We start from the raw sequence: 23,623 nt of genomic DNA, 5'->3' as shown, positions 1-23,623 counted from the left end.
TCTCTGAAGTGCCAGTGAACATTACAGCCCATCTGTTACACAATGCTTAGCGCTAGAGTACAGATTACAATGACCATGTTCCAATCCCCTGGAATGGATAATGAATAAAGAATAGAGCCAAAATGAAACAGATAGGAAGGACAGAAGTCACTTTTACAAGGAGGCTGATAGTCTGGATGAGTGAGAAGAGAGAAAGGAGCAGAGAAAGAGCTCAGGGTGAGCCGGCTTGGATACAACACTATCAAAAGCTCAAGGGGAACTTTCTATAAAAGAGTGAAAGAAAGGGGGCACGGATCCAGAGGTCGACAAAAGGTTGTATCTTGAAACATTTTTTGGCTCAGCTTCCCCTGCAAGATAACGCTTTCAGTTGTCGCACCAGCTGCAGTGCTGCTCGTGAATCTTTGAGCCAAAAATGCACCTTGCAAACAAATGACTCTAGCTCAACTCTGGTACTTTACAAAAAATAAATAGTATACAGCAAATTTACAGATTAAATTGTCCTTCATCCAAAGCCGCATACAAGTCCAAACATGCATTTAAAGTATGGATGGGTGAAACTGAAAGGAAGAAATAATCACAATAGTTTTAATTTGTAAGATAAAAAACTTTTACTGTCCATTTTAGGGCTGCAATTTGATTCAATTAATGTCCCCATTATTTTCTCAATTTACTGATGTTGTGTCTATTAAATGTCAAAATAGATAACATGTCCATTATAATTTCCCAAAGTCCAAGGTGACATCTTTAAATGTCTTGTTTTGTCTGACTAACAGTCCAAAACCCCAAAATATTGAATGACGAGACAAAGAACATTTGAAAGCACATTTGAAAAGCTGTAATGAGATATTTTAGCTAGAGAAACACAAAACACAATGAATTCATTGCAAAATAGTGGCAGATAAATTTTAGTCATTCAACTAATTCATATGGAGTCATTAATCGATAAATCGTTTCAGCCCAAGTAGATCAAGTTCAAAAAGGTTTATCATCTCTAATAAAGCCTTAAAGACCAGAAAAGGATCAATTCAAACAATCACTGGTCATCACAAGATATTGAGTCTGATATGAACAGTTAATTCCTCAGCTTTGATTAAGAACTACTAGCTGGGAAATGCAGCTACTGTATACAGCAGAACTACAGTATATCAAATAAACCCACACATTCTTTGAATCAGAAGCACATTTACTCTTTTTTGGAAGTTTAAAAAGTGGCCAATCACACTCCGGCTTGTTCTTTTTTGAGTTTGGAAGCAGACTTGATGGGTGGAATTATCAACGAGAAATGTTGTAGAGCTTACTTTAACACTCACTTACTTACTTTGTAAGCACATTGGCAACACTAGTGCTTGTTAAGCTTTCTTCAGATCAAAATATTCATCTGTAGCCAGCAAGGAAGAGGCAAACGCTGGAGATGCAGCTGTTGAATGCTAAAGAGAAACCATTTTATCCAACAAAACCTAAATCTATGCAGTCTATAAGCCTATTAGTTGTATGGCTGAAAGGTTTTAATCACTGTCCTTTGTCTATAGGGTCCATTACCCAGAAACTGCATAATGGTTCCTGGCTACTCTTTGGAAAGTCAGAGGTCAAAACACTGCACAGTGTTTTATTTACTGACTAAGAGGCAGAAGGTGCTTTTATCTGTGCTGTTTGGTGTGTACAAGAAGGAGTTACTAACAAACTACGTCTCTATGTGTGAGTGAAATAGTCTTTACAAATGTATTCTTCCCGCCAGCCTCTAATTTATATGAATATACATTTTTATTATGTGTATGAACAATTACACTCTCGTGGACAATTTTTGAATAAATAGCAGACTGACCAATATCGGGGTTGTGCTGAAGCAGTAATTGCAGCAGGAATAAATATCCTCCATTTTTCTTTATCTTTCATGTACAGAGTGGCTTTGAGTCTGCTGGGCAAATTAGTATAATGAAAGGGAAAGTAAATGAGCGACGCTTCATGGTTTGACAAAATGGCTGCCATCTGAGACAAATTGTAGAGGTGTGTAAGTGTATATTGTGTGGCTGCGGATTGACAAGTGAGGAGAGGTATTATGGCTCTTGTACCTCAATGTCCACACTACAAACCCTACAGTACAGGCTTTTAACTAGATACTAGCTTTCATTTATAAAAAATAAATAAATCTATACATGACAAACTGAGATGGAAACAACTATGTAGATGCATGCTACTATGGAAAAGTGGTAATTATTGGACTGTTAGAAAGCCATAGGGAGGATATGAACCATTTTACATTAATGATTACACAAGTAGCCCATTTGCAGATGAGAATGCTAAACATTTACTGTGCACTTAAAAATAAGTAGCACCTGCTACCATTTGATCAACTAACGGAATTGTCATTTAGAACAGCACTGACACAAATATGAATTCATGTTGTGCATTTCGATAACTGTGAGCCACTAATTAACAAGATGTAGGTAGAGAAAAATAAGTAATATTTATTAAAGACACTGGGCGTTGGGCACTAACACAAACAGTAAGAGTAGGGCTGTGAAATCGATAGAAAACCTACAGAAACTGACATTATGAAATCTCTAACTCTCTAACCTACCTGTTTAATGAATTGATTCTTTCACACAGGCAGTCCCCTACCTTAAATGCACCTGAAAGTACGACAATTCTTACCTTAAGTACAAACAATTAATCACTGTCAGGCAGCATTTTTGTGGATCCACAGCAAACAGTAAGTCAAATCTGCAGTGATGGCACCACGGTTGTTGGTGATATAATTAACCATGACTACCCAATTTACAGCCCCAGTTAGACCAAAACGTTTCATTAACTTGGAAAGAGAGAGTGACTGGGTTCAAACAAAAGGCCTACATATCAGCCTCCAATTTAGTTTTAGGCCTTACAAAGCTGAATTGAAGAGATTACATTTCTTCATCAAACACTGCCCTCCCATCACCAACTGTATATCCCATCCCTTCACTTACTATCTTCTGCAGGTGCTTCTCCTTGCGGACGTCCACCATGACCAAGCCTTCCTTGACCAAGCCGAGACCCACATCGTCCTTGGTGTCCCCAAACTGTATTGTGACATGTGGGCAGGTGACACCCGAGTACTCCACATTCATCAGGCACTGGCTGTTCTGGATGTCCCGCACAATGCAGTCCACCACGTCCGCACGGGCATCCTCCTGAAGAAGTAGGGGGTTGATTAGGGATGGGGTTAGGAAGAAAGAGGAGGACAGGAAATGGGGCAGTAATGGATGGTGTGATCAGAGTAGGAAAAATAAGATGGAGGAGATAATGGAAGAGAAAGAGAAAGTGGGGAAGAAGGTGAAAGGGATAATTAGTTCATTAGATAATTAATCACTGATGGCTCCTAGACAGACAGACAGACAGACACACAGGCACACACATGAACCTAACTTTTATATTATATATATATGATTTCTGATGGAGGATAACAAATGTTCAGTGAAAAAAAAACCTGTTCACACACACACTTGATTGGTGACATGGTCAGTAAGAACACATTCGTACACATCATTCTCCAATCGATTACAATTACATGATCACTCACACAGTCAGTCGTGAAGCACAGCAATTATTTACTCAACCAGTTCAAGAGATTTTAGTTTGGCTGAACTACGTAATGGTCTAACTCTCACCCACCCTACTCCTCCTCAGCCTGTCCCTTTCTTCTCTTTTCCTCTCATTCTTCAGTTAGTTACCGCTCTCTCATATTCCCAACCTTCTTGAATGTGAAAGGCCAGTATTTGATTGAACACATGGTGGAGAAGGAGCTGCAATGCAATGCTGACCTCACATCCTCCAACAGTCTTAGTGAAAAGTGAGACAAAGCAAGGGAGCTGCATCTTCAGAGGCAGGAAGACAGTTACAAACAAAAATCAGTCCCTGGCCATCATCCATCCCTCCCCTACACCATCTCTCTCTTCAATTCCCTTCTTTCTCGCCCTGGTCTCGTCTCCATGGCAACCCCCTTAGAGCTAGCTGCCCTTGGGTACGTGCGTGTTTGTGTGTGAGCGTGTGTGCGCAGGGAAGCTTGTTCAAGGCACAAAACTAAGGGCCTTTTTTGTCCCCGCTATCCCCCTGGTCAACTTGTCACAGGCGCTGCAGGGGAGCTCAGGGCGAGAGAGAGAGTTGTAGAGCGAGAGTTAGGTTGTGACAGAGAGAGAGAGAGAGAGAGAGAGAGAGAGAGAGAGAGAGAGAGCAAGCAGACACAGGAGGAGATCAGAAACACAAGGAGTATTACAAAACAAGTATACTTTATTTAATGTAAATCAATATAATCGGTCTTTTCATGGAGTCAATATAATAGCTCAGTTTCAGTGTTGATACAATATATTTATACATATAAATAGTTTGAAAAGATGCATAAACTTAAGCAAGATTTCATTTCCAGTTGAATACAAACCACTGCCATTAGGGATTGTGTGGTAGGACACACAATCCCTTAAAAAATTATTTTTTACAAGTGCACTCCTGGTATTAACTACTTTCTTTAATTAGCTGACCGGGCATAATAAAGAGGTGGCAATGTGTCCTAAGTGCAGGCAGCTGAGAGTTCACAACATCCATAATAAAACTGGATTAAATAGTGTAAAAATGTGGTAGCAGTTTTTGCTCTGATAGAGGTTACTGCTGCAGTCAGATGTCATGGAGATAGCTACTGCATTGTGCCTCGTACTTTGTCAAGTTACAAGCACACATTTCAGGTAAGAGACTGTATTTCCGAAAAAACACCATTGACTGCACTGTCTGTGAACTGCACTGGGAAGCAGCAGCAGCATCATCTCGTCCCAGTGGCAGAATGTTGGTGTTAAGAAAAGAAAGACTATGGAGCTAGATAATGTGTGAAGACAGACATTTTGTGCCGGGCATCAGGTAGCAGGTTGTGAGACAAAGGCAACAACCTTTCCTGTGTGCAGCAGCAAAGGTGCAGAACAAGTGGGGCACCGTGCTGTCAGCGTGAGTGGCACTGTAAAAAGCTTCACATAAAGCAGACGGCAAACACATGAAAGGGAAACCAAGAGAAAATAAAAAGAATGGAAGGTTAGACGGATGTAGAGTGACAGAGAAAGAGTGAGGAGAGGTATAAGGTGCGTGTCAGCTTCCAACATGTGGTGAAGCTTTGTGTGTGTGCGTGCGTGTGTGTGAGAGTGTGAGAGTGTGTGAGAGTGTGTGTGTGTGTGTGTGTGTGTGTGTGTGTGTGTGTGTGTGTGTAGGTGAGGCCTTTGTCCCCTGGGCTGGCCCAACAGATGTGCCACTTCATCCTTCAGGAGACGCTGACTCATGAGACAGGTTACAGCATGCATGCAGGCACTACTAACACACACACACACACACACACACACACACACACACACACACACACACACACACACACACAACACTGTGTGACTGCATAAAGCTTTGATATACACGTCCAACAAGAGGCCCATAGATCCATATTTTGATGAAAAAAATCTTCAAAAATAGGAGGAATAGTAAAATGTAAAATAAGATGTTCAAAATGCAATAATACATATACTATAGATACATTAAGATTGAAACACTTTGAGATGTATGTCCTTGCTAGTCATTAACCACCCACACCTCAGTAAAAATAAATTCATTAATAAACTACTGCCTCTAAACTAACCGTAATGTTGAATTGACACTTCTCCAAAACAGTTTAACAAAACTTATCGCAGGACTGTCGTATTAGATTGCATTAACTTTAGCTGGATGTACCTAGTAAACTGGCAACTGAGTGTAGATTAATAATTTAAAAAAATAGCAGCAAACAAACATGTTGTGAAAAGTAGTTGTTAATTCTAGGAACATATGACATTACAAACAGGCAAATGTTCTGCACCTTATCTAGGCTAAGTGGAACAAATGCCATTTAAAGTAACACACACACACAACCAATTAAATACAGGGCTTAGTACCTTGCCAATCAGGCACATACCAAAAAAAAACATGTTTGTAACTGCACAAACTATTCAGGATGCTGTCGGCTCAGGAGGTTACCAATGAGTTGACCCCCTGACACACACAAAACAAAACATTCACATATGCAGAGACAAGCGCGCACACACACACAAGTTGTCACCGGAGGTTGAGTAAACACACTTGGTTGTAAACAAGAAGATTAGGGCTGCAGAAAACAACAGTCACTGCTGCTCGGCTATCAGATGGGCATTTATATCCACTGACATATACGCATTAAGGACCTGGATGGTTTGCATCTATCTATAGGATGTGTGGAAGTCGGGGTTGTTGAAGAAATATAGTACACGTTATCAAATTGTTCATAAAACATGAATGTCTCTCTGCTAATATGTCAATTATTCTATAATTTCTTTGCAACAAAGTAAGTCAGTGGCTTGGTGTTTTGTCATTGCTCTGTCTGCTTGTACTACATGAATTATGTACGAGCATATTTTTCACAAACACTTGCTCGGAATGAAAACTCAACCCTGTCTGTCAGTTACAGACTTATCACCTCGTGCAATAAGTGAAACTCAAACAGATTCTATGTCACGCCAGAAAAGTCAACTTTCAAAAGCTGGCAGAAAATGAGACTGAGGAAGTTGATATCGCAAAGTTAATTTTGAAGCTTTCAGCTGCGACACATATCTCAACTCTGCATGCATGCTCGTCTGTGCACTTACGTCCTGTGGGACCTGGATGAAGGCGAAGGCATGCTCGGTGGCCTGTGCTGGCAGGATCCTGGTGCCGAAGGCAGGGGGCATGGCAGCCAGACGGGTGGAGGACACAACTTCTCTCTGAGGGAGGATGAACGGAGGACAGAAATCAGACTTAATATAGAACATTTTTTTAAGACATGGTTCATGGTGTTAATCTACGCAATCATATGTAGACACATAGAGGCATTTGTTTTTCTATATTATCAAGTCCAAATACTGTAGCTGTAGAGTTAGTCTGGGATTTAGGGTCAAACATATTTACTCTTGGGAAACTATTTGGTTGAGGTTTTGAGACTGTAAAGTAAAGCTTGACAACAATTGGAGTGCTTTTTTCTGATGATGTCTAAGTAAACATGACACATCCATCTCCTGCTACAACTACAGTAAAGGAAGTCAACAGGGATTTAGGGAGAAATGTCTGGCTTGTTCAGTTATGATACAGATATATAAAACAAAAAGCTTGTTATGGAAGTTCATTTTCTGATTATTTTTTTTGTACATCACAGAGTGCATCTCTCAAAATCAAATCAAAAGCAAAGGACATTCGCAAACAAAACGCTGCACGTACTTAGGCTGTAAATTCATCCTGTGCATTGTAATGTATTGCTATTTTTCCTTGATTGTGAATCAATTCTGAAATCGGTATGTCACTTTAACAATGATAGTTTACAGCTGTGATAGGCCAGATGCCATTCTGTAGCTTAAGGGCTGCATGCTTCTATGTCACCTTACCAATCATTTCACAGCTGTTTCTACAGCAGTACTGAGGCCCCTTTCACTAAGCTCCATCTGCTCTATAGCTGAGCTATAAGCTAAGAGTAAAGACAACAATAGACGTCAAAAACCAGTAAAACAAAAAACCAGTAAAACATCAAAAAGAAAACACTAGTTGTCAGTGTGCATTTGAATACAATGATGCTTGATATCCATTTTAGGAAAACAAACGAAAAAGTAAGATTTTCTAAAAAAGTGCTTAGGAGAGACATTAAATCAGGTTTAATTGTGATCTTGTTCATGTACAAGCTGATAAAAGCCAACAAGTATCTTTGGTGCTGATTGCAAGGTCAGCACTCTAGTTTGCGTATTGCTACCGTATATATGAAAAGTACTGTAAGTACTACATTTCATTGATATGAAGCATGGAGAAGTGCTAAAGTTGGTGCATCAGGACAGGTATAAGCCAATGTAAGCAATGACCAATCACTGATGACCGCAGGCTACCTAAAGGGAGAACAGGCTGGTGAAAAGTCAGACAAATACAGCCGTTAGAAGTGGGGAGTTAATTTAATGACCCCCATATCTTAGGTTAATTTGTTCATTGGACTGCACAGTCTAGACAGAGAATGCCTTTAACGCTTATTATGGATTAGGATGTTAAGATTTATCAACGCCATGTTAGATTTTGACAGCACTGTAAATGTGGGCCTTAAAAATGAAAGACAAAAGTGCTCTGCTGCGTTTGTTAATGATCACATAATAATTCAGGGACTGACCTATACCTGAGACGGGTGGCAATATTACCAACTAATAGCTCATGACACAGAGACATGAAATCAAGGCCAGAGTGACACAACCTTCAATGACACAAAACTACAGAGAATAAAGTAGATATCCGCTCCATTTTTTTTTTTGTGGGCCAGGTCGGCCTCGGAGAATCACACTTTCAGCAACATGCCAGGAAGCATCGCGTCTGCCAGCCAAACCTCGAGCTGTCCCCCACTCTGAGGTCAGTCACACACTGTGCCGCTCTACTGCATCATGGGAAAGCTCCCGCAGGCTGGGGGTTGGCTGCATGAGCCACTTGGTGATGCAAGCATGTGTACGCACAAGGGTAGAAACGCATACAATTACGCACTCACAAGGATGTAGTGCCTTCGTCATCACAGAATAAAAAAAAAAGAGATCCAGAGAGTGGGGGAGTTCTGCTTTTGTCATTGTTATTAAAAAGGAATAGAAATGATACACTCAGTAGTGCTCTTTGCTTCAGTCATGAACAATAAAGGGAAAACAAACAAGGCTGCATCATATTTGTCCTAGAAACTCCAGCTGAAAGGATACATAAAGGCTGTTGGGTTGCTTTGAATGCGAAGAAAAGCAAAACAAATGGTATCTAAATAGAAAGAAATCTTCAGATGCTAGATTCCCTCTGCCTCTTTGGAGCTCCAAATGAGGACTATGTTTTAGTGATGACTATGCAACATTCAAAACTCCCATAACACAGTCAAATTCATGGTTACAGTTACTCACATTGCCATAGTCGATGTAGAAGACGTGAACTTTTGCTGGTGACTCAACTTTCTCCACTTTGGCTCTGTACCTGCAGCAGGAAAAGAATAATTGAGAGAGAGACAGACAGAGTGAAGGAGAGAGAGAGAGAGAGAGAGATAATAGAGCAAAGATGAAGACAGAGGGCACAAGAGGAAAAGGAGATGAGTAAATGATTCTGTGCTTATTTCCCTGGGGAAAAGGTGTTGGAGGATCTGTCTGTTGTGATCGGGGGAGAGGAGCAGGAGAGGATGAGCAGACCGGGGGAGTGAGAGGGGATCTATCAGGACATGGAAGGGCTGTGAAAATTGCACAGAGGCCTCTTTGCAATAAAGGACATACATTTAGACCTATTTTAGACTTTTAGCAAATAACTTTAGTGCATTAAAACCCAGCAGTTTTACTTCGTAAGGTCTGATTTTTCGAACACATTTGGCAAGCTGAATTGAATGAAAATAAACTTGATATAACAAGGACATACAGATCAGTGACAAATTAAAAAAAGGAAAAGGTCTCTGAGTAAGAGATAAATCATGAATGCATATAGAAGCTACAGAGGAGCATGTTTTCCTCAGACTCCGTACAGGAAGTGTCTCTTCATCTGACCATCGGACGAGAGTGGGGCACACAAGATGGCTGAGCACCACAGCAGGGTAAAGCTAAATGATTATGGCCACATGGGCAAAGAAAGAGAAAAGAGAACAAAGTTAACGAACAATAAGCGCCGATAGCAAAAGAGGAAGCGTGAGAGGCAAAGTGTGCGTTAAAGATGAACAGAGTTTTTTTTTTTTTCCTATTTACTCTGAGTCTGTGGTGTTCTAAGAGGACTTGAAAGTTTCTAATTAGCCCCCTAATGAAACAAGCTGACATTCCACATGCATCAGAAAAAAGATATGGACACAGAACAATGCAAACACGAACATAATTAGCTTGCAGAATAGCATATGACTGGTAAAAAAAAGTTTGCCACTTGGAGCAGGATTATGGTTTTGTTGTTGACAGTGAACAAGAAGACAGACGTTTTTTATACAAAAAAGGCTGAAGAAGGTGAAGGCTTACAACAGATGGTCTGTTAGAAATGCTCATTGATTTGCATTGGTGGTGGGGACAGAGGAATAACTTGCTTTTCTCCTTAAATACCAGAAGAGGAAGATGGAGGGAAGGATGGAGAAAGTAAGGAGGAGCACCTGTGTCGAGGGAACATTTGGCTTTTTAATCAGTTTTGTGTTTTTTCTTTTCGCCGTCACCTTCTTGACATAGACACTCTCTCTCCCTCCCTCGATCACTGTGACTTTTATCTGTCCCCATGACCATCTGTAAACTTCCCACATCCGGTGAGGAGACTAGATAAAGAGGTATGCGTGTGTGTGTGTGTGTGTGTGTGTTACTGTCAAGCGACTGCTGATTCTGAAAGGCCAAAGCAGAGGCAGTGAGCTAATTACACCCTGTGGGTGTCTGCAGTAAACGCATCACAGGCTTAAATAAAGACAAGGTAAAAATGAAGCGTCAGGTATTCTTGAGAGGGGGAAAAAAAACACACACACAAACATGTATGTTTAATGTAAAACTGTAAATCGTCCTAGATTTTGTTTCAGGTAATCCTAAATCGCCTGCTTGCAAAGTAACTTCTGCTAGTTGTCACAAGAGAAGCTGCTTGATATTGGTTACTGTAGGTAAAGGGGTTCAGGATTCAGTAGAGCCTCAGCATCTTGCTGATGGGTTCAGATCAGCGTAAGACTCGTAAATATGATCACACGTATCAAAATGTTTGCTTACCATTCGCCATCAGCAAACTTGGCAATGCAGATGTCCCCGCGGCGTGGAGCGTAGGATCCTTCCACTGGCGGCTGGGAGGCGATCTCTGCTCTCATGGTCTCCATCAGACTCTCCAACTGGCCCCCTAATAAAGACATGAGGGAGATGGAGAAAAAAAAAAACTTCAATTTACAGTTACAGTGCGATGAGAGTTTTTGTTTATTTCTTTAAGTTGCATTTCATTTCATCACTATGGGCTGTTTTCGTTTTACTTTGACATTGATGTGTTTACTGTTTTGCCTCCATTACCATTTTACCACATTTCAAATATGAGTTCCCACTTCCCATATAAAATAAGTTGAATATTTTAGGTGATTGTGTAAAATGGGTCTAAAATTCCATTTAATTCTTCCAGCTACAGAGGTGCAAGCATGTTGCTTTGGTTTGGGTGTCGGCTTGACTGGGTGGGATTGAAAGAGAGTGGACCTGAGGCAACAGCAGAAAATAAGCACACCCCTGCAAAGCTCCTAAATAAGTACATCAGTATAAATTAAATAAAGTCTGATGCAACTTTGCAAAGTATGACTGTGTTCTTACTGTATATGCACAAACACAGCTTTCTGTGGGTTGTTCATGCTGTTTGTAACTGAATGAGAGTGCTTCTTGTAATCATGTTTCTGCCTTTTGTTATGAAAAAGTAAGATGAATTACTTAATTGCATGCTGCAGCATGGTTTGTTATAAAACACCTGGGTTCCTGTTAAATGGCATCGCTGCCTTAGGGAAGGTAAATCAAACCTTGATTAATATGAACAAACAAATAATACAAATTCATCTTGGTAGAGCACACAGCTCCTCATACAAACTCAAAAAGAAAATATATTTAAAAAAAGAATTATCTTGGGATAAGCAAAAAAGACAATGTTATTTAAGGATGGTTTCTCTTAAATACTTCATCCCTAATGGTATGCTACAACCTATCCGCTCAAAACCCAAGTTAACCCCAACTGCCCTTCAGAGACTGAGGAAAAATAGCTGTTAGCCATTAGCACAGTGCAGCTAACACTGATTTGACCCTGGAGACGTATAGCGTTGAGTAAAGTGAGCCAGCTCTTCCAATGGGCCTTTATGGCCTATCAAGCCATTATATCATGCACGGCAGACCTATTATAGTGGATCCAAGGCACGAATGTGGCTGTCGATATGGTGGGAGTTGGACAAATCAGATAGTGAGTCAGTGCTCTATGGATTCACTGACTGCGGTAAGTGGCAGCCTGATTTGCAGCCATCAGTTGATTATGGCGACATTAAGTATGTGCATCTCCAAGAGAGTCACTTCCTGGTGTTTGTGTAATATGTATAGTATATTTGTTTGTGTATGGCACAGTATGTTTATGCACACATGTCTATTACTGTGTGTGTGTGTGTGTGTGTGTGTGGGGGGGGGGAGTGAATGAAGCGTGCGGAAGCAATTACAGCAGCTAGTTTAGGAGAGTGGCCCACATGAAATTTGATGTGGTATTTTTAGAGGCAATTTTCACTGATCTGCCACCTGGAGGAGGTTTTGTGGAAAGCCAGGGTTGTCAGTAATTGAGCATTTTTAACCACACAAATTCATACAATGGGAGGGTATATGGAGGCAAAAATAAAATCGTATCAGACACACAGTCTACAGTCTTACAACACGAACAGTAAAACGGAATTAAAATGACACTCACTGTCTAGTGTCAGCTTTCTGCAGTAACCACATTTCTAAAACCTAAGGTACACAATAATCCAGGTTTTCTAAATCAGGCTAAGGGATTTTGAGAAGCCCATTTAACACAGCTAGATTTCTTCTGGAGAAACAGTTTCTTGGCAATATACGACATGGTTTCTTACAGGATTTTTACATGTTGCAAATACGTTTCACATGTTCTGGATGACAAAGACTAGAGATTGGGGAAAATTAATCACCATTGCTGCAATGAGGAGTGAAAAAAAGCAGTTTAGTCTTAGCAGCGAGTCCTTTTATTAAAAAAAATTGAATCCAAAATCGTCTTCAAAAGGCAATAACTAAAACCTGGTATACATGGAACCTACCAGACTTTAACAATGGATGGATATAGAATGGGACATTTCTGTGATGGAAAAAGACATTTTCCCAGAGGAATGGGCCCAGAAATGGAAGAAATGGGTCACTTTCAACAATATATAGTCATTTATTTATACAGTCAGGTCCATAAATATTGGGACATCGACACAATTCTAATCTTTTTGGCTCTATACACCACCACAATGGAGTTGAAATGAAACAAACAAGATGTGCTTTAACTGCAGACTTTCAGCTTTAATTTGAGGGTATTTACATCCAAATCAGGTGAACGGTGTAGGAATTACAACAGTTTGTATATGTGCCTCCCACTTTCTAAGGGACCAAAAGTAATGGGACAATTGGCTGCTCAGCTGTTCCATGGCCAGGTGTGTGTTATTCCCTCATTATCCCATTTACAAGGAGCAGATAAAAGGTCCAGAGTTCATTTCAAGTGTGCTATTTGCATTTGGAATCTGTTGCTGTCAACTCTCAACATGAGATCCAAAGAGCTGTCACTATCAGTGAAGCAAGCCATCATTAGGCTGAAAAATCTAAACAAACCCATCAGAGAGATAGCAAAAACAGGTGTGGCCAAATCAACTGTTTGGAACATTCTTAAAAAGAAAGAACGCACCGGTGAGCTTAGCAACACCAAAAGACCCGGAAGACCACGGAAAACAACTGTGGTAGATGACCGAAGAATACTTTCCCTGGTGAAGAAAACACCCTTCACAACAGTTGGCCAGATCAAGAACACTCTCCAGGAGGTAGGTGTATGTGTGTCAAAGTCAACAATCAAGAGAAGACTTCACCAGAGTGAATACAGAGGGTTCACTACAAGATGTAAACCATTGGTGAGCCTCAAAAACAGGAAGGCCAGATTAGAGTTTGCCAAACAACATTCAACATACAGCCTTCACATTTCTGGAACAACATCCTATGGACAGATGAGACAAAGATCAACTTGTACCAGAGTGATGGGAAGAGAAGAGTATGGAGAAGGAAAGGAACTGCTCATGATCCAAAGCATACCACCTCATCAGTGAAGTATGGTGGTGGTAGTGTCATGGCGTGGGCATGTATGGCTGCCAATGGAACTGGTTCTCTTGTATTTGATGATGTGACTGCTGACAAAAGCAGCAGGATGAATCCTGAAGTGTTTCGGGCAATATTATCTGCTCATATTCAGCCAAATGCTTCAGAACTCATTGGACGGCGCTCACAGTGCAGATGGACAATGACCCGAAGCATACTGCGTAAAGCAACCAAAGAGTTTTTTAAGGGAAAGAAGTGGAAATGTTACGCAATGGCCAAGTCAATCACCTGACCTGAATCCGATTGAGCATGCATTTCACTTGCTGAAGACAAAACTGAAGGGAAAATGCCCCAAGAACAAGCAGGAACTGAAGACAGTTGCAGTAGAGGCCTGGCAGAGCATCACCAGGGATGAAACCCAGCGTCTGGTGATGTCTATGCGTTCCAGACTTCAGGCTGTAATTGAATGCAAAGGATTTGCAACCAAGTATTAAAAAGTGAAAGTTTGATTTATGATTGTTAATCTGTCCCATTACTTTTGGTCCCTTAAAAAGTGGGAGGCACATATACAAACTGTTGTAATTCCTACACCATTCACCTGATTTGGATGTAAATACCCTCAAATTAAAGCTGAAAGTCTGCAGTTAAAGCACATCTTGTTTGTTTCATTTCAACTCCATTGTGGTGGTGTATAGAGCCAAAAAGATTAGAATTGTGTCGATGTCCCAATATTTATGGACCTGACTGTATCTGGATGTGAATAAATATATTTAAAATATAGACATTAAGACAGTAGATTAATAATGTATTACCATACTGGTTTTCATGCCCCTCTCTTTTGTAAAATATCAGCTACACAAACATTCTCCCTAAAAATAACTAAACTACTAAGATGAGTCTAAAAAGTCTAAATCTTCAGTTTCCACCGCTGAAGAATAGAATATTTGCAAAATCAAGTATAGGCAAATAGTAGGGCAACACTGTGTGCTTTCACACTGCCGAGTCTGTCCTCTCACTGTGCCATCAGTTCCAATGCTCCGAGCAGAAAAAAAAATAAAACTCTCCAAGCTGCTGCTTCATGTTTCACTAATACAATTTGAATATGCCAGCCTTGGATAAAAACAAGTCAGATGAGAAACGTGATTACCGACCATCTGTATGTAAACTTGGGTTTTATAGTAACCAGGTTATTGTAGCTCAGGTAAACACATTCTCAGATTTCCTGTCTTAACATGATTGCTCCAACTAACCTGGTTTCTTGTGCACATAAATTCATATGTGTGTGTGTGTGTGTGTGTGTGTGTAAGTAAAATGAATACGTTCTGCTTCCTATGCATATTACTGTACTATCAAACAAACCGCTTGGAGGCAGGCAGTGCTGCACTACACCTCTAAATACACATCATTCTTTGCTCATTTACCACTGCTTGTCATTAACACCTAATATTATTCCTGCTATTGGAAAAAATATAAATAACGATGCTGTTTATGTGAGCTGAGACAGCCAAGCAGCTGCCAACCAACAGTGGACATGAAACCTTCATTAGCATGTCAAACTTAGTGGAAGAACACCAGCGAGGGATACGAAGGGATTTAGAGTGTGAAGGAAAAGCTGGGAGCTCAGTTTGATTGTGGAGGGGGTCAGGGCAGGAGGGTGTGGGGGGTGTCCAAACACCTCATTGGCCACCCACTGCTACACCAAATGCTGATGAATGCAGTGAGGGGAATAGGAGCATGAATACACAGATACATACATACATACACACACACACACACACACACACACACACACACACACACACACACCCCCTCAGCGTTTTGGATAGAAAGCAGTTTTTAGATAACATGTCAGATGAATCGCTTCCCGAACCCCTTGCCTCATACGCACAAACACACAGAGATGGTGTGGTTACATCATTATGCTCCAGCTTTGCCACAGCGGCTTGGTGCAGACTTACTGGAATAGCATTGGGCTACAGCCGTCACAGCCAGCCACCTCCTTGATTTATTAATCTAATTAAAAAAAGTTAGTGTGTGCCTTCCTTCCTTCTCAGAGTGTACTAGTGTGCATTAATGTGTGTATATTTACACACACCGACTTATATATTTATTTCTGTTGCTGGGACACGTTCCACTTTGGGTCCGGAGAGAACCGAATGAATGATACATGTGCTTTAAAAAGGTTCTACCTGCTATATATATATATATATATATATATGTATATATTAGGACTGTCAAAATAACGCGTTAATTTCGATTAATTAATCTGAGAAAAAAATAACACGTAGTAACGCAGATTAATCCATTCCATATTGACGTTTGCATACAGACGAAAATCTGATTCCTCTGATATGTCTGCGCTTCTCTCTGCTGCTCTGAAACAGACGTTACAGGAAACAAAAACCCCGCTGCATGTGACGCTAGTTAACACAATACTCAACAGCAGCTAACGTTAGCCTACCGCTAGCTAGTAGCTGGATTAAACACGGTTAAAATGCTGACAGCTAACGCTAAACGGTGTAAAGTTTGACTGTGTTTTACTGTAGAGGATTCAACACCGGGATGTAACAATCTGCAGCTGCCGTCGGAGAAACAACACAGACGGTGCGTTCAATGAAACTGGTAAACTATAGCCTCGTGGTGCATTTGAAGTTTTTGTAAATGTCCTTTTCCTATCTGGTTGTTGTTTTTGTCGTTCAACAGCAATTTACTAGTGAAATAAGTTATTGTTATTGTTATACATTATTATTAAATCATTTCATTTTGACCATATGGCCTTAGCAATAAACAAGCCGTTCTTTAATGTCACCAACTGTTGTTTAGTACCCTTTTTTTTCCTTTTCTTTTTTTACTTTCTTAAAAAGTATCGGTTCAGTCACCGTTAATTATGTATGCGATTCATTTCGATTAATTAATCAGAGTATGACAGCCCCTATATATATATATATATATATATATATATATATATATATATATATATACACAGACACACTAAGCCTTAATGGATAGATCCTCTTAGCCCAACCTAATTAAAAATGCTTTATTCCTGTAAATGGTACAGCAGATGTGAGCTACTGTATATAGGTTGGGAAAAATTAATGATGATGATCTGATATGACTGCCAAATCTCGGCTTGTCAGAACTATGACAGCCAATTCCTTGCTGTCAAATCAGATAGGCTGCTGAAATACTCCACTACGCCACCATGCTAGAAGCTTTGAATAAAACTTACAATGCAGTCATGTTGCTGCTCCTAATCAGGCTTTTTTCTCCTACTTGCACCAAGGCAAAGTGCTGCAGCAGTTTAGTGCGATTTTCTGACGCTCACATGTCACGCTTTGAACCAGTTGAAGAATCTCTGAAGGAAGTGATTTCGACCAAAATGTGTTGCATATCCTCTTGCAAGAAGACACTGACGTGTACAGACATCCACAGTGGTTAGCTAAGACGAATGTTTAACCCGAATATATATCTACTGTATGACACTGACGGAGTTTCTAAAGTCTGATGCCTTCATTTTCACTGGTGCACTTTAGTGCAGCATGTGTTACAAATGTTCAGAGCTCGTTTTGTTACGTCTAATTCAGAGGTTGTTTTTCTTTTTTTATTGGAGTTAAATATAATACATCCTTATTTACCGGATACCTTTGCTGCAACACATTGACATCTTTAGCTATTCCTCATCTCAGGCAATATCCTCATAGAGTAGTAAACTGACAGCTTTTAATTCACAAACCTTTCTTTCACATTTGCAAGGTTTGCATTATTCTCTGTTGGGATTTGGAGATCCAAATTGCTGTGCAGGCTTCTTGGACAAAAGTGTACCGGCGTTGGGGTTATGAACTTATCAGGAACACATCATTCATGTGTTTAAGTTCAGGTGAGTGTTAGTCTGAAGAGGCATGGTCAGAAAATAATTTGTGTAAATACATCAAAACACAAAGAAATATACAGAAAGCGCAGGCATGTGGAATCACACATTTATGAGCATAATAAAAGACACTACTCAGACTGCAATCATGGAAGGAGACTGAAATGAGCTTCACATGCTGCAGGCGAGCACAGAGAGAATATCTAGGCCCTTGGGGGTCAATTGAGGAAACTCTTATGCAAGTGCGGCATCCCAGTGAAATTCTGAATGAATGTGAGCAGTTGCATTAGGAAGAAAGTGCAGCTAGGAGGATACTCTGCATTACAGAGCCAGATTCCTATTTAATGTTGGCATAAAGACAACTTAATATCTGCGTGCAGAAGGGATAAACCATGTTGAGCGCGAGTGCTCATTTTGTGTTGAAGGGAGAGCCAAAGCGATGATCCACAAAACAGCCAAACCATTGACTGTGCCTGATGCTGACCAATTTCTCTCTGTCTTCATCTCTTTATTCCTCTGTTGTTTTTTCTCCCTCATTCGGTAATTTGTTTATACACCATTATGGCTGCAGCTGTTTGTAAATCATATATAATTACATTGTGATTGGCCAGTGCAGAGTGAGAGCGCGATTAGGCTTAAAAAAATGTATTATACAAGAAAACAATGGAGAAGGAAGAGAGAGAGGGTGAGAGAGACTTACAACAGTTTTACAGGTTGGTTATGATCACATTTGATTATATTGTGGCACATGGTGTATTAGCAGAGACAAGGTGGTTGGGGGGGGCAAAAAGCCAATGAAAACAGTGAATCATGTGCCCTTTTGCTACACATCCCAAGGCAATACTGAATTCTATTAAGCTGTTTACCAAAGCCATTAAACCACAGAAGGGTAAATAATCACAATATGACAGAGGCAGAGGCCAAGAGAGCAATGGTTGCTTATGAAAGCATTCTCATTTCCTGGCTGAAAGAATTAGGAGCCAAAGTGGAGTGCATCTATGAAAAGGACACCTGCTGGAGAAAAAAATGACTGTGTAGGATCCGAAAGCATAAACCTGGCTATAACTGACTATAATTTGGGAAAAGGGAAGACAACATTTAGAGGAATGAGACACAGTCAAAGTTGACACGCAAATATTTTTTTCATCAACTTTCCTGCTCATCTTAGAAACACTGCAAAGCTTTTGTTGTGCGCACTGGCTGACTGGTCAAAGTCTGTGTGGACACACGGATGGTGCGTCATCTACCATCACAGCCGCTGAACAGAGCTTTGTGCTTTAGCTCACCTGTTAGTTTGAAGTGTTAAATATGCATGAGGTTTGGAGGGGCTTTATCCTCTGGAGTAGGGGAATGGCTGCGTTTCAGGACATGCAAGCAACACTTCAAAAGGTAAAAGGCCGCACTGACAAAAAACTAAACACAGGTTCTGTACAGTATGTACTGACTCTGGTGGCCTGCATTTGTGTGTGCAAGCAAACACACACCCAGCTGTTATAGTCTAATGCCCTCTGTGGTTGGTCAACAATGAGCCGGCGCTCACCCGAGGATATTTGTACACTTTCTAAAGACACAGTGTGACAAAAAGGACGCTAAGACAAGAGAAAGGCCATTTACTCCCCTTCATGAGTGATGTTTAAAGTGGTGTCAGCATCTGCTGAGTGTTAAGGGAGGCCACTATAAAAAACAAATGATCCCCCTGCTTGACTAATGCTGCTCCACTCCTACTGGAGAGTGATATGGATTATATCTCATGCGATACCCCCATCCCCCACTACCACCACCAATTACCTTATTCCATTCTACCCTTCCCGGCAGTCTGGAGCCTTTTACAGCAAATTACGGTTTCTGTAATTGGAAAAACCATCACTGAAAATCGAAACAGAGACGGCATCTGTGGCTCTCTTTTTGCATCAGTCTCTCCTGCTCCTCTCTCTGCCCTGTTTTGAGTGTGAGGAGTCCAAATATATTCATAGGATGGCTCTGTGCAACGTTTGGGAAAGAGGACCGGGGAGTGTGAGCCTAGCCAATTTTGAAGAGAACCTCATTTGGACCTATAAGTGGCTCACCACTGTGAACAGTGTCATTCAGCTTTAGGTGACAGACCTAGAAGTTGACATTAGTGCAAATCATGCTCGCTTGGATAGTGAAGAAAAAGAAAATCAAAAGCACCCCGCCTCAAACCGACAGGTGAGCTGACATTTTAGAAGCTAAGTTGCATATCCGATTTAACAATGAATGCCTTGGGAGGGGGAGGATCATTTGGGCAGGGTCTGCCCTCTAAATATTGCATCTGCTGCAATGGCAGGGAGCAGGGAAAGTGAAAAACAGCAGCATCGGCTGCTGCATCTACTGCAACTTCCATTCCCCTGCTTTGTTACTTTATCCACTGTAGGTATATGAATGGCACCGCAACATGGCCTTGTACACCCTTCAACTGAATGAAACACGACATAAAAGACTGATGGACACATATACATGGGACACATGACATCATGACTTTGCGTAAACATACACGCTCACTTTCTTAAGCTAAGTGGCGTGTTATCTGTATGCATTTTGAGCTATTAGCATGTATGTCTACGCTGTATACAGCGGGCGTAAACATACATGCCACTTGGCGTGTTATCGCGGAAACATACACGCCACTTTCGAAAGCCAAGTGGCGTATTATCTGTGCGTACGTATACAGCAGACATATTGGGTTTAGGAAAAGAAGAACAGGGTTGGGTTTAGTAAAAGAAGAAAGCGACGGTTGAGTTTAGGAAACGTGACACGCGGGACACGAAGGAAACGTGACACAATCCCTGGTCTCCTGGATGAAAGTCCTGCGTTTTACCCATCCTCCACCCCAACCAACCTCCCTACGCGGATTTTCGCCCCCTTTCATACTACTCGCTATGGCGTAAATTCACACGCAATCGCAAGGTAATCTAAGTCAATGGAGGTAAAACGGCGTTGATAAACACGTTAAAAAGCGAGTATGCGTCTTGATAACACGCCAAAAATGGCAGACGGATTGGCGTGTCATACATACGCCACTTCATGAGATCAGTCTGACATGGGCCACAAACGGTGTAAAATCCCCACAGAGAGAAGTACTTTTGAGTGCACAGTGTGCTCTAATTATTTAGACGGCAAACACAATTTGTTCAGGCTCTTTAAAACTAAAACTTATATGGTATTACAGACAAGCCGCTTTAGCTTTACGATGACTGCATGTACACTGAGGGCCACTATAGAAAATACAGCATTCTCCCCTAATTTGATAGGACCACCAACTATTTAACACAATTGTCACATTTAGCACTTTGTTGCATTTCTTTTGTCTGTAGCCTGAAATCGTAGTTCATTTTTTCATTTCACAATGAATTCCTTTACTTTATTGTTTTAATTAGACTGTTCAACAAAGAACTCGCATGATAAAGCTTTTGAAAAAAAAAAGTCGTTTCATAACGCTCTGGTGTAGGAGTTAATTATCTCAACCCATGACTGACTTGCCACAGGAAGATATTTCATCCAGAATGAAAAAAAATTAAGCAAATACTGCAGGCAGCGATGAGATTACCATTTCTAAATGTGCACCCTTGTTTTTATTAAGCTCTATTGTATAAAGTAATCATCACTTGGCTGCCTTGACATGACATCCAATTAGCGGGCCACTCAGCCTGATCAATATGAAATGCTACAGTAATTCTCATGTCCTATTGAAATCAACACTGTGAATACCAGTGTTACTGTGGCAACTTGCCTCTACTTAATATAGAGTTGGACTTGACAAGAAAGATGCTGAGGTACTGTGTGAATCACTGCAGGGAGGCCATATTGGCCGAAGATGATGTGTGGGAAAGCATACATTAAAGAGGGGACCAACACAAAGAGAGAACAAGTTAACAAGCCTGAGCCAATACAAAAATTCTCAATTGGCAGTAAAGAAAACGAGCCCATGAAAAATGAAGATTGAAACATTACATTTCAAAGTAATGGAATTCAATTTCAAAAGACAGAAAAGGCCCTGGTTTGAAGTGTAGCCAGAGAGAGAATAGCTCCTTGCCTGCCTTGCTCCATCAGTAGCTCGGTCCAGCATCATTAGGTGATGAACAGCTGCTATGTGTAAAAGGTAGAAGTGTGAATAATGTGGACGGAGTGGCACCTGGTTGGGGGGAACGACTCTACTCATTATGAGTCTGTATGGGTGCCAGGAAACAAGCAGCAGACAGGATGTACCGCCAACTGCGCTGCAGCTGAGGCTGGAGATGGGCAGAAAATGTGCGTTTGTCGGTCAGGGCCCGGGCCTCGCAATCCAGCGAACTTGGAGGTGACAACTACAGTAAGTGAGGTCCAATTCGGTAGGAGGCTGCTCTTTAGGCAAAGAAAACCCTGTAGGAATGTTGCCCAGTGATACAGTCTGTAGGCCAAGACAGCCCATGCAGGCTGGATCTAACATGTCTGTGTGTTGCATCTAACTCATATACAGGAATCGGGTGTGTATACAACAAAAAGAACAGGTGATAACAAGCATGGTTACAAAAATGGAACAAACATCATGCTGGGGATTACATATCTGCACTAAGCATCCAATGTATCCCTCTAGCTCTATTCAAAACCTTCCTTAATTTGTACGCACTATGGAATTGGGGCACTGATTTAGAGTTTTTAGGGAAAGTAATACTCCTGTACTTTATGTCTTTGATTTAAGTGGCAGAGCATCGCATGCTCAGGTTGCAGTCATTACGGCACCCATAATGACTTCAGGGCTATATTTAGCAAGTTCTTTTTTTTTTAAGCAAGTTTTTTTTTTTTTTTTTATTATGTGGACTCTCCAGCATAGTGGCAAACAACAACCATGAACAGCATAGAGTCACTTACTGCCCCCTGTGCCTGGAGTGGCCTCTGTCTTTTAGTGTGCAAGGTCACACAGATCTATACAGGTCCCCCTCTGACAGTAATTACATATAGCCTCCAGAGAGAAAGCACACACACACACACACACACACACACACACACACATACACACACAAGGAAAAGAGGGAGAGAAAAGAGAGAAAGCAGTACGAAGATACAATGTTTGCGGGGAGGAAAGTGAGACAATCAGAGATAAACGCATATGGCAACAGATAAAGACCCTTAAAATAAACTGAGGATTAAAAAGCGCAATCCCTCAAGCTTCTCAGTGACTTGGAAAAAAACAGTCCTAACGTGAAATTAATCACTTATCAAGCTTGTGTAAAGATACCCATATATACAAAAGCAGCACTTAAGAGTAATTAAATGTGAATAATTAAAATGGGAAAAGGGGTAAAGTACGGAGCGCTTAGGACCCCCGGGGAACAAAAGATATTATAAACTGCACTTTCTCCACAAAATATGAGAATCACTTAGAAGATAACAGCATAAAGATTATTTCACAGGCCTTCTGTATGCATGTTCATTTAAGTGCAACAGCTGTGGAGACTTCAATCACCACTGCCCTTAACAGACCACAATAAATAAAGAAATAAACACATCCAGGGCTAGAAGACAGCCACACTCCCACAAGCTTAATAGTTCGGATACAGCATTTACATATTAATGGCTGTAACCCTACTGTTTTTTATTTTTTTGTTTTGCCTTTGTCTTCTTTATTGCTCTGTAACAGATGTACTGTCCACTTACTGTATGTTTTTACAACATCTGGTATCTTGCCCTACTGGACTGCTATTATCTGCTGCCATCTGCCTCTGCTGACCCAATCTACCATACCCCATTCTTACTGGGGTAGCATACTTATTTATCTTTTCATATAATAGTTTTAACCTCCTGCTCCTTATTGCTAGTATTATTCTGCTACCTGGAATATTTCACTGCTTTTCGTTCTCTTCTGTGACACTTTCATTTTCCTACGTCGAATCAATAAAGTTCATCTTATCTAATTGAAAACAACGGTTGAAGCAAA

General features: G+C 40.8%; 1 protein-coding gene across 1 annotated transcript in view; it reads right to left on the bottom strand.

Moving 5' to 3' along the window:
* Nucleotides 1–23,623, bottom strand: part of snd1 (staphylococcal nuclease and tudor domain containing 1) — a 179,365-nt gene that overhangs the window by 13,535 nt on the left and 142,207 nt on the right. The window contains exons 19-22 of the mRNA XM_078281396.1: nt 10,734–10,857; nt 8,940–9,009; nt 6,657–6,770; nt 2,964–3,167 (exon numbers count right to left, since the gene is read on the bottom strand). Of these exons, the coding sequence (XP_078137522.1) occupies nt 2,964–3,167; nt 6,657–6,770; nt 8,940–9,009; nt 10,734–10,857 (512 nt within the window). The remainder of the gene's footprint in view (nt 1–2,963; nt 3,168–6,656; nt 6,771–8,939; nt 9,010–10,733; nt 10,858–23,623) is intronic.

This window comes from Sander vitreus, chromosome 23 (assembly GCF_031162955.1).
Source record: "Sander vitreus isolate 19-12246 chromosome 23, sanVit1, whole genome shotgun sequence".
NCBI lineage: Eukaryota > Metazoa > Chordata > Actinopteri > Perciformes > Percidae > Sander > Sander vitreus.
This window is presented reverse-complemented; position numbering and strand designations above follow the sequence as displayed.